General features: G+C 43.4%; 2 protein-coding genes across 2 annotated transcripts in view; both read right to left on the bottom strand.

Annotated features, from left to right (window-relative positions):
* Positions 1 to 12262, bottom strand: part of rsrc1 (arginine/serine-rich coiled-coil 1) — a 233330-nt gene that overhangs the window by 94075 nt on the left and 126993 nt on the right. The window lies entirely within an intron of this gene.
* On the bottom strand, positions 4882 to 8010 carry LOC121838663. The gene is made up of 8 exons (XM_042297076.1): positions 7921 to 8010; positions 7690 to 7822; positions 7422 to 7561; positions 7086 to 7205; positions 6849 to 6990; positions 6442 to 6581; positions 6100 to 6212; positions 4882 to 4996 (listed from the first exon to the last, which is right to left on the bottom strand). Exons 1-8 carry the CDS (start codon positions 7991 to 7993, stop codon positions 4970 to 4972), a joined length of 888 nt encoding a protein of 295 aa, XP_042153010.1. The 5' UTR covers positions 7994 to 8010; the 3' UTR covers positions 4882 to 4969.

The following is a 12262-nucleotide window of genomic DNA, read 5'->3' as shown; positions in this document are numbered from 1 at the left end:
AGATGACATTACAAAGAGGTAAAGTAAATAAATATATTCTACGTCACTTTCAGTCAGGATCCCAGGAACCCGCAACAGCAGAGCTGCGGAGAGAAAAGATGCCATGATCATACTCATCATGTATTCAGGTTCTGTTGGAAGTATCCAGTACTCATTTCATACATTACGTTTTATGTTGAACCGGTAGCCACTCCTTATCTGGGGAGTTTCTGACAAGGAAAGAAATGTATTTCCTCTTCCCTCTTTCTCAAGTTATTGTGTAATGTATGTGTAACACATGTTTTGAACTGGTATGTGGCATGGGTGCCAATCTGTTTACAAGTGCTATCATGCCAACTCATTGTCACGCATTGTAATGCCAAATACTAAATTGTGAGATGCCTGCAGTGCCTGTGGGTTTTCAGGGCTGTCCAACCCTCTTTGGAGATCACCTGATTCTGTGGGTTTTCCAGCTGCTCAACAAGATCTTAACTAGATGAATCAGATATGCTAAATTAGGGTTGGACTGAAAACCTACAGGACAGTAGATCTCCAGGAAGAAGGTTGGGCAGCCTTGCTGTAGAGGATCTTTAGTTTCCCTGTTCATCCACCAGGGGTAACCATTAAGTAATTTTTTAGATTGAGGGCCACAAAAATATTAAGGGAAAGTGCAGTATATATGGACACGCCTACAAACCAATCTAGATATGCTCAATAATATATTTTAAATTAGGAAACTGAACCTGTTGATTAATTAAAATATATGAATTTTGTCAAACCTAACCTACCTGGATTAACTACCTTTAATTAAGGTAGTTAATCCATCCAAACAAGATCATGCTACCTGTGGTCCATTTAATGTAACCTGAATAGTGGCTCTGGTCATGTATACAAGCGATTGTTAGTAAATAGTGGCTATGGCCATAGAGGTATCTCCGCAGTGGCGGTCAATTCCGTTTAATATGATGGAGGACAATATTTTTTTTAGGAGCATGGCCTTATTTCTATTACAGCATATTGGATGACTGTCATTCATATTCCATTCATCCAGTTCAATGTAACATCAATAGGTTTTAGGCTCCTACATGATCCTCGACTTTTCCCTTTACCCATCATGAGTTTCCACAACCTAGAATATGAATGAAAGTTTACAACGTAGGTGCAAAGGTGGAGAGAAATTAGAATAATCAAGTTGACAGACATTGACACAGTGAATACCGCATTTCACAATATTGCCTACATCAAGCTGATCTAGGGTGTAATCATTAGTCCAACAGTTGCAAACGAGAGTTTCTATTAGACAATTTCAGGTATGTTTTCAGGCTCCTGAGTGGCTCAGAGGTCTAAGGCACTGCATCTCTGTGCTAGAAGTGTCACTACAGACCCTGGTTTGATTCCAGACTGTATCACAACTGTCAGTGATTGGGAGTCCCATAGGTCAGTGCACAATTGGTTCAGCGTCTTCCAGGTTAGGGTTTGGCCGTAAACCTCCATTGTAAATAAGAATTTGTTCTTAACTGACTTGCCTAGTTAAATAAATAAAATATGTTTATCCCCATTCTTTTTGTTTCCTTCAAATAAATGTTTTTCAACAGAATTGGCGGAATGAATACACCCCTGATCACACGCAAACACAGTTCACTTTCATATAGGGGTGTGCCGAGTAGTCGGACAAAACGAGTATCGTAACGGATATCGGCAGTTTTCTGGATACAATGATGAACCGAGTATTTTGTTGATCAGATGAAAACCTATTTTCGGGGGCCAGGATCAACTTTTGTCATGCCAGTCAGTCACAGAGTTTCTATACCATACTGACTCCTCCTGTCTTTGAGTCGTTGTTGTGCGGTATAAATAACTCAACTGTCTAGTCTGTAAAGAGAAGTGCGGGCTGTATGTTGATCCTGCTGCTCTTGTTGGGTAGAATGAAGCTGTATTGCTTCATATCATGTTTTCAGTCTGATCATTTAGATAAATCACATGGCGAGGACGTTTGCTATCAATGTGCATAATATCTAACAAGTGGGGAAAGGGTAGGGCAAACACATGAAACGAATGCGCAACTTGATGCAAGTTGAGGGACACAGACACACCCACTCCCTCCGTGTGCTGCTCCTGCAGCTTTTGCAGTTTGGAAGTGCGGGTAGGTCTTTTACAACATCTTGTGGCATATTACAACGTCATAAAGCAGCCACATAAAACAGCATGAGCCCCGTTGACCTTTTCGCATCTAGGCTCTCTCCTCTCACCTTTTCCCTTTGTTGTGCAGTTCAGCTGTCTGTGACAAGCCTGAAAAAACATTCCAAGCCAAACCATCATATCATGACCACTAACTGTTACACACAGCCTGCATCGTTGTAGCCATTAAGCTAACTCAAGTCATCATAGCTACTAGAAAATGTGTTAGTAAACCACTACAATCATGCCATTACAAAAGTTTTGAAGCTGCAGTAAAGTGCAGTATCTGCAGTTGACTATGATATTTTGGGTGCAGTGATTGCAGAATAACTGCAGTGTACTGCAAGTGAACAACATTTATACTGCACTGTAACTGCAGTTACACTGCAAAATTACTGCAGTAAAAAAAAGGTGTTATTTTGGATGTAGTATTTGCAGCATAAGTGGTCGTACATGTAACTACTGTGTAAGTCTATGGAAGGGGGTGTCAACCACGAGCTTCCTCACTTCCTCACTCATTTCTGGCACAGGACCAGAAACATTGCATTTGAACTCTGGGGCTATCATTCTGGAGGATAATAATGTCTTAAGCATCATAATGCCCAGTGTTGGGGAGTAGTGAACTACATGTTGCGTGGAGGAGGGAAATGGAAAGGAGGAGATTAAGGAGAGTTTGGATGGAGAGATGAAGGAGGACCTTGTGAAGGATCTGTATGCATGGCTGGAGAAGAGCTGGAGAGGATCGAGAAGGAGGGAGAGAAGATAGAAATAAAGGAGGAGGTGTTGGAGAAGGGAGTGGAGTTCGCAAAGGATGAAATGAAGAAGAGGAAGGAGGAGGTAAAGAGGAAAGAGAAGAAGGTGGCAAGGCAGAGAGACGAGGTGGAGAAAGACAAACCGAGGGTGAGGAAGAAGGTCAATGAAGTGGAGAAGAAGAAGGAGGAGGAAGATATGAAAGACAAGGGATTGGATAGGCAGAAAGAGAAACTGGAGAAGAGAAAGAAGCTGGACATTTTGGAGAAAGTTGGAGTTGGAAAAGGAGAAAGAAAAGTTAGAGTGGAGGAATAAGATTGTGGATGTGGATGAGAGATTGAAAAAGATGACAAGAACAGGAGAGATGATTCAAAATAAATAGGAGACGGACAGAATTAAAATGGATATAGAAGAGAATGCAAGGGAGGAGGTGAAGAAGTGAGAGAGGAGTTGGTGGGATTGAAGGAGAAGATAAAAAAGGGAAAAGAGGGGCAGCAAAGGGGAGAGAAAGAAGTGGAGGGAAAGAGGGAGTATGAGGAGAGGAAGGTGGAGGTGGAGCGTGTGAAGAAGGATATGGAGAGGCTAAATATGGAAATGGAGAGGGTCAAGATAGAGACGGAGGACAAGAAAGAGAAAGAGGTGGAGTAGATGAAGTTAGATATGGAGGAGAAGCTGAGGATGAAGGTAGAGAGGGTGATGGCAAAGATGGAGGAGAAGAAAGAGAAAGAGGTGGAGTTTGTAAAGGCGGGGACAGAGGAAATGTGGAACACCAAGATGAAGAAAGTGAGAGAGTTCATTGAGGTTGTGGGAGAGAAGGTAAAGAAGAAAGGAGCTGGGAAGGAAGGAAATAGAGGAGAAGAGAGAGAAGCAGGTGAAGCGGAAAAAGGTGGAGTTGGAAGAGAAGTGGAGGATAGAGATGAAGAGTCAGATAGTGGATTAAGAGAATGGAAGAGAAGACAACAGAGAGAAAGGAAATCGAGAGAAAAGCGGAAGACATGAAGAGATTGATGGAGGAGTTGGAAGGATCGAAGGAGAAGATGAAGGAGAGTGAGAAAGAGGTAGAGGGTTAAGGACATGGAAAGCAGGGTCAAGAAGGAAATGGAGTTGGTGAGAGAGAAGGTGGAGGGAGAAAATGAGAGAGTGAGAGATTACGGAAGGAGAGGAGAGAGTGAATGAGGAGAAAAAGAAAGACAAGGAACCATTGCAGGAGCTGAAAAAAAGAAAAAAAGGACTGGAGAATGTAAAACAAAACCTGAGTCGTTGGGTGGATCAAGCTTTCCTTTTGATCCACCCAACTACTCAGTTTGACGTCCAAATGAACATTCCTCCCGACATTGACAGTAAGTCGGGAAACCAGTGATACACAAGGAAGTTTGATAGTCTCTGACTCATTTTTAGAAAGATATCAGATATCGGATCTCTATTCCCACAATATTTTATTTTGTGAGACTGAAGATTTGAATGGGAAGTTCAGTATTTTACATAGATGGTTCCTCAACCTGACAGTAGTCTGTGGGCCAGGAGAAACTGTAATCCATGGTTTTGACAATACAAACTTCAGCTTACCTTTGCCTCTGCTAGCTAAAAATCAATGGAAGTGATAGAGGCATGCGTGCAATTTGTTGCAATTAGTTGTAAAGTACTGCATTTCACCTTTATTGACAGTGCAAGTATATATTGTTCCTGATCTGTGTTTTTCTCTGCGTGTGCCCTCTTCTGTTGTGTAAGAGTGGAACCGGTCTAAAACAATGGAGCTTCTATTGTAGTATAATGTCTGTGAATATTTTTGAAAACAAGAAAGGTTGATAGTGATTGTCTCATAGATCTCAGATTAATGTTCTCCATTCTCACAATATTTTCTGGTGTCCATGCCCACACATATTAATTGTTCTATGAGTACAACCTAATTACCTTGAACTGAAAATATACCTTTTCGGCAGGTTCAGGGGGTTGACTACCTTCATTCATTGTATGTCTAATTAAATATATTTATTTGATTCCGAGTTCTTCATTTAACATTTGTTTAACAGTCTTCAAAGAGGTGTTTTCATTTTCTTCATCCTCATCTTCCATCTTCAATCTTCTTAGTCTTTACCAATAAAGAACAAGGAACCAGTGGTGTAAAGTACTTAAGGAAAAATACTTTAAAGTAGTACTTAAGTAGTTTTTTGGGTTATCTGTACTTTACTGTACTAATCATATTTTTGACAACATTTACTTCACTACATTCCTAAAGACAATAATGTACTTTTTATGCCATACATTCCTGACACACAAAAGTACTTTTTACATTTTGAATGCTTAGCAGGACAGGCATATCTTCCAATTCATTCACTTATCAAGAGAACATCCCTGGTTATCTGATCTGGCGGACTCACTAAACACAAATGCTTAGTTTGTAGAGGATGTCTGAGATTTGCAGTGTACCCTGGCTATCTGTAAATAAAAATGCAAGAACATGGTGCCGTCTGGTTTGCTTAATATAAGGAATTTCAAATAATTGATACTTTCACTTCTAATACTTAAGTATATTTAAAACCAAATACTTTTAGACTTTTACACAAGTAGTATTTTACTCTGTGACTCACTTTTACTTGAGTCATTTTCTTTAAGGTATCTTTACTTTTACTCAAGTATGACAATTGCATACTTTTCCAACACTTCAAGGAACACATGCCTTTGCAGCGTATTTGCTATGGTGTCAGGGTAAAGCTTCATGAATTTTAAAGGTAATTCAAACAATGAGAGAATTATTTCATTTAACATGTTTTTTTATTTGAATGACAAATTGTATTAAAACAAAACTGTGGCACATTTTCAAATCACAAAACAATATTGATCAGGAGCTACTGTCTATTCCAACATGATCACACAATAACTTTTACACTGGTTGAAAATCATACTCACAGAAAACAACAAAAACCCACATATTTATCTGCCGATTTAGATGTATTAAGCAAGTGAACTTCCCTGCTAATGAGTTAGTAAGTGACTTAGGGTTAGATATGGAGTTAATTAGTGACTTAATACGGTGTGGTATGGTAGTGACGAAGGTATGGAGTTAATTAGTGACTTAATAAGGTGTGGTATAGTAGTGACTAAGGTATGGGCTTAGATAGTGTTTTAGGGTTATGTATGGTAGTCACTGAGGCAAGGGTTAAGCTTAGATTAGAAAACAAAAAACAAACCCACCAAAAACAACAACACACCAGGATTTGTACAACTGCCACTTGCGGAGTTTGTGGTGAACTTTGTAAAATTCAGGATGATGCGGTCATTTTGTTTTGGGATGTAACAGCCAATACCTGCAGAAATAATATCAAAATAGAACAATGTGTGAGTAATTATACATTATGTGCAACCTTTTGGTGACAGTTGTTATATTTTATGAATGTAAATGATTGAAAATAACTCCTGCGTGCTTTTTTTCCTTACTGTATTTCTCTAGCTTTGCAGAGAAAGAGAAAGATGAAGACAGAGAGACGGTCCGACAGATCATATTGACCGACCAAAAGACATTCCATCACTACTCACCCACATCCGGTCTGATTATGGTCCCATTCCCCCCAGTCTGAACAAGGAGCTCCCAGAAAGTCTTCTCAGTATTGTTCCCAGCCACACCATTCACACTCACCAGGAAGGGGCCATAGTTGGGGTCCTCTGTATAGGTGAAACTGCAAAAACAACAGAATAATGAATTTATTTTAATTTGAGTCATTGTGAAATGTTAGAATATCACAATTACGTTTGACAGTGAACAAGGTGCAAAATGCAGTATCACTCCATGCCATTCAATGAATGACACCTTGCACTACATAATATTGTCTGTTCATGGTCACTGAAAGGTTCTACAGAATTGCTCAAACTGTAATGATTTGAACGCACATTTAACAATCTACAGCATCTCACAATGACACAATGGAAGCTAGTGATCTACTAACTTGAATCCTGAATTGGTCTGCAGTCTCCTCATGGCACCGATAAGGACCCCTCTGAATGCAATGTCAGTACTGTAGGTCTTGTTGGTGGTGTTTGAGATGTTGTTGACTACCACAAGCTCAATGGAATCTAGTCTGGAAGTTTCTGTTGAAAAACCATGTTGCCTGCAATGTCAATACTGTGGTGATGACATTGCAAAGAGGTAAACATGTTCTAGAAGTTTAAAAATGCTACATTACTTGCTGCTGTGAGGTTCCCAGGATTCGAACTGTTGCCACTCACGGAGTGCGAGCCGGAGACGAACTCAGTAAATTTTAGGATGATGCGGTCATTTGGTTCAGGGATGTAACAGCCAATACCTGCAGAAATAATGTCCAAATAGGTCCGTGTGTGAGTAGTTATACTGTACAGTATGTGCAACATTTGTGTGACAGAGGTGTTGTTATATATTATGAATACCATTGTAAATAACATGCATGCTTTTCCCCTAATTTATATCGGGTGATTTGTCCCTAGGCAAATACACCACAAAAAAAATGAGAAAGAGAGAAAAGAGGCTTTCCATCATTACTCACCCACATCAGGTCTGATTGTGGTCCCATTCCCCCCAGTCTGAACAAGGAGCTCCCAGAAAGGGTTTTCAGTATTGTTCCCGGCTACACCATTCACACTCACCAGGAAGGGACCATAGTTGCGGTCCTCTGTGTAGGTGAAACTGCAAAAACAACAGTACTCACCAATGACACCTGACAACATAACATAAATTCACTGACACACCAACTGCCGAGAATTTAACGAAACAGCATGTAACAATGAGCCAATTTAACTTAATAATCTACTAACTTGAATCCTGCAGTGGTCTCCTGCAGTCTTCTCATGGCACCGATAAGGACCCCTCTGAATGCGACATCAGTACTGTAGGACTTATTGGGTGTGTTTGAGATGCTGTTGACTACCACCAACTCAATGGAAGACTCTGTTTAAATTGTCATTTACAATGTCAACTATACTGTAGTGTATAGGTGAGAGATGACATTACAAAGAGGTAAAGTAAATCAATATATTCTACGTCACTTTCAGTCAGGATCCCAGGAACCAGCAACAGCAGAGCTGCGGAGAGAAAAGATGCCATGATCATACTCATCATGTATTCAGGTTCTGTTGGAAGTGTCCAGGACTCATTTCATACATTACATTTTATGTTGAACCGGTAGCCACTCCTTATCTGGGGAGTTTCTGACAAGGAAAGAAATGTATTTCCTCTTCCCTCTTTCTCAAGTTATTGTGTAATGTATGTGTAACACATGTTTTGAACTGGTATGTGGCATGGGTGCCAATCTGTTTACAAGTGCTATCATGCCAACTCATGGTCACCATTGTAATGCCAAATACTAAATTGTGAGATGCCTGCAGTGCCTGTAGAGCAGGGCTGTCCAACCCTCTTCCTGGAGATCTACCGTCCTGTGGGTTTTCAGTCCAACCCTAATTTAACACACCTGATTCTACGAATTAGATGCTCAACAAGATCTTAACTAGATGAATCAGATATGCTAAATTAGGGTTGGATCGAAAACCTACAGGACAGTAGATCTCCAGGAAGAAGGTTGGGCAGCCTTGCTGTAGAGGATCTTTAGTTTCACTGTTCATCCACCATTTTTTAGATTGAGGGCCACAAAAAAATGAAGGGAAAGTACAGTATTTATGGACACGCTTACTGTAACGTTTCTCTTGTGGTGAAGGAGAGTCGGAACAAAATGCAGCGTGTAGATTGCGATCCATGTTTAATCAAACAAACGTAACACGAATACACACAAAACACTACAAAACAATAAACGTAACGAAAACCGAAACAGCCTATACTTGTGTCAACTAACACAGCGACAGGAACAAAGACACTAAGGACAATCACCCACACCAAACTCAAAGAATACGGCTGCTTAAATATGGTTCCCAATCAGAGACAACGATAAACACCTGCCTCTGATTGAGAACCACTTCAGACAGCCATAGACTTATCTAGAACACCCCACTAGCTACAATCCCCCATATATACACACCACATACAAAAACCCATGCCACACCCTGGCCTGACCAAATAAATAAAGATAAACACAAAATACTTCGACCAGGGCGTGACAGAACCCCCCCCCTAAGGTGCGGACTCCCGAACGCACCTCAAAACAAATAGGGAGGGTCCGGGTGGGCGTCTGTCCATGGTGGCGGCTCCGGCGCGGGACGTGGACCCCACTCAATTAATGTCTTAGTCCCCTCTCCTCGCGTCCCTGGATAGTGCACCCTCGCCGCCGACCATGGCCTAGTAGTCCTCACCCAGAAACCCACTGGACTGAGGAGCAGATCGGGACTGAGGGGCAGCTCGGGACTGTGGCGAAGCTCAGGAGTGAGAGGAAGCTCAGGCATGTAGATAAATCTACCAGATCCTGGCTGGCTGGTGGTTTCGGCAGATCCTGGCTGACTGGCAGATCCCGGCTGACTGGCAGATCCTGGCCGACTGGCGGATCTGGCAGATCCTGGCCGACTGGCGGATCTGGAAGAGTCTGGCTGACTGACAGATCTGGAAGAGTCTGGCTGACTGGCAGATCTGGAAGAGTCTGGCTGACTGGCAGATCTGGAAGAGTCTGGCTGACTGGCAGATCTGGAAGAGTCTGGCTGACTGGCGGATCTGGAAGAGTCTGGCTGACTGGCGGATCTGGAAGAGTCTGGCTGACTGGCAGATCTGGAAGAGTCTGGCTGACTAGCGGATCCTGGCAGACTTAAAGATCTGGCTGCTCCATGCTGACTGGCGTCTCTGGGTGCTCCACGCTGACTGGCGGCTCTGGCTGCTCCATGTAGGCTGACAGCTCTGGTGGCTTCTTACAGACTGGCAGCTCTGGCGGCTCCGTGCAGACTGGCAGCTCCTTGCAGACTGGCAGCTCCTTACAGACTGGCAGCTCCTTGCAGACTGGCAGCTCCTTGCAGACTGGCAGCTCCTTGCAGACTGGCAGCTCCTTGCAGACTGGCAGCTCCTTGCAGACTGGCAGCTCCTTGCAGACTTGCAGCTCCTTGCAGACTGACAGCTCCTTGCAGACTGACAGCTCTGGCTGCTCCATGCAGACTGACATCTCTGGCTGCTTCATGCAGACTGACATCTCTGACTGCTCCATGCAGACTGACATCTCTGACTGCTCCATGCAGACTGACATCTCTGACTGCTCCATGCAGACTGACATCTCTGACTGCTCCATGCAGACTGACATATCTGGCTGCTTCATGCAAACTGACATCTCTGGCTGCTTCATGCAGACTGGCAGCTCTGGCTGCGCTGAACAGGCGGGAGACTCCGGCAGCGCTGTAGAGGAGGAAGGCTCTGGCTGCGCTGAACAGGCGGGAGACTCCGGCAGCGCAAGAGAGGAGAAAGGCTCCGACAGCGCTGGAGAGGCGAGGCGCACTGTAGGCCTGATGCGTGGTGCTGGTACTGGTGGTACTGGACCGAGGACACGCACAGGAAGCCTGGTGCGGGGAGCTGCTACCGGAGGGCTGGGGTGTGGAGGTGGTACTGGATAGACCGGACCGTGCAGGCGCACTGGAGCTCTTGAGCACCGAGCCTGCCCAACCTTACCTGGCTCGATGCCCACTCTAGCCCGGCCGATCTGAGGAGCTGGAATATACCTCACTGGGCTATGCACCCGCACTGGGGACACCGTGCGCACCACGGTGCCTGCCCGGTCTCTCTAGCCCCCCCGTTAAGCACATGGAGTTTGCGCAGGTCTCCTACCTGGCGTAGCCATACTCCCTGTGAGCCCCCCCCCCAATAATTTTTTGGGGCTGACTCCCGGGCTTCCATCCGCTCTGCCGTGCTAGCTCCTCATAATGCCGCCTCTCTGCTTTTGCTGCCTCCAGCTCGGCTTTGGGGCGACAATAATCTCCAGGCTGATCCCAGGGTCCTTTACCGTCCAGTTCCTCCTCCCATGTCCATTTCTGCAGGTGGTGCAACCTCTCCCACTGTAGCTGCTGCTGCTCCTGCTCCTGCTGCTGCTGCCTCTGTTGCCTCTTCTCCTGTTTCACCTTTGGGCGGCTACACTCCTCTGGTTTAGCCCAGGGTCCTCTCCCGTCGAGGATCTCCTCCCATGTCCAGAAATCCTTCTTACGCATCTCCTCTTTGGGCTGCTCCTGCCTGTTGACACGCTGCTTGGTCCGTTTGTGGTGGGTGATTCTGTAACGGTTCTCTTGTGGTGAAGGAGAGTCGGACCAAAATGCAGCGTGTAGATTGCGATCCATGTTTAATCAAACAAACGTAACACGAATACACACAAAACACTACAAAACAATAAACATAACGAAAACCGAAACAGCCTATACTTGTGTCAACTAACACAGCGACAGGACCAAAGACACTAAGGACAATCACCCACACCAAACTCAAAGAATATGGCTGCCTAAATATGGTTCCCAATCAGAGACAACGATAAACACCTGCCTCTGATTGAGAACCACTTCAGACAGCCATAGACTTATCTAGAACACCCCACTAGCTACAATCCCCCATATATACACACCACATACAAAAACCCATGCCACACCCTGGCCTGACCAAATAAATAAAGATAAACACAAAATACTTCGACCAGGGCGTGACACTTACGAACCAATCAAGATACGATCAATAATTTATTTTAAATTAGGAAACTGAACCTGTTGATTAAATAAAATACATGAATAATGTCAAACCTAACCTACCTCGATTAACTACCTTTAATTAAGGTAGTTAATCCATCCAAACAAGATCATGCTACCTGTGGTCCATTTAATGTAACCTGAATAGTGTCTCTGGTTATGTATACAAGCAAATGTTAGTAAATAGTGGCTATGGCCATAGAGGTATCTGCGCAGTGGCGGTCAATTCCGTGTTAACAAAAAATACATTTTTATTTTATTTCCCCTTAATTTAACCAGGTAGGCTAGTTGAGAACAAGTTCTCATTTGCAACTGCGACTTGGCAAAGATAAAGCATAGCAATTCGACACATACAACAACACAGAGTTACACATGGAATTAACAAAACATACAGTCAATAATGCAGTAGAACAAAAGAAAACAAAAAGTCTTCATACAGTGAGTGCAAATGAGGTAAGATAAGGAAATAAATAGGCCATGGTGGCGAAGTAATTACAATATAGCAATTAAACACTGGAATGGTAGATCGGCAGAAGATGAATGTGCAGGTAGAGATACTAGGGTGCAAAGGAGCAAAATAAATAAATAAATACCAGTATGGGGATGAGATAGGTAGATAGATGGGCTGTTTACAGATGGGCTATGTACAGGTGCATCTACTAACTTGAATCCTGAATTGGTCTGCAGTCTCCTCATGGCACCGATAAGGACCCCTCTGATTGCGACATCAGTACTGTAGGTCTTG

The sequence above is a fragment of the Oncorhynchus tshawytscha genome, linkage group LG14, assembly GCF_018296145.1.
Source record: "Oncorhynchus tshawytscha isolate Ot180627B linkage group LG14, Otsh_v2.0, whole genome shotgun sequence".
Lineage (NCBI taxonomy): Eukaryota > Metazoa > Chordata > Actinopteri > Salmoniformes > Salmonidae > Oncorhynchus > Oncorhynchus tshawytscha.
The sequence above is the reverse complement of the archived record's forward strand: the minus strand, read 5'-3'. Positions and strand labels throughout refer to the sequence as shown.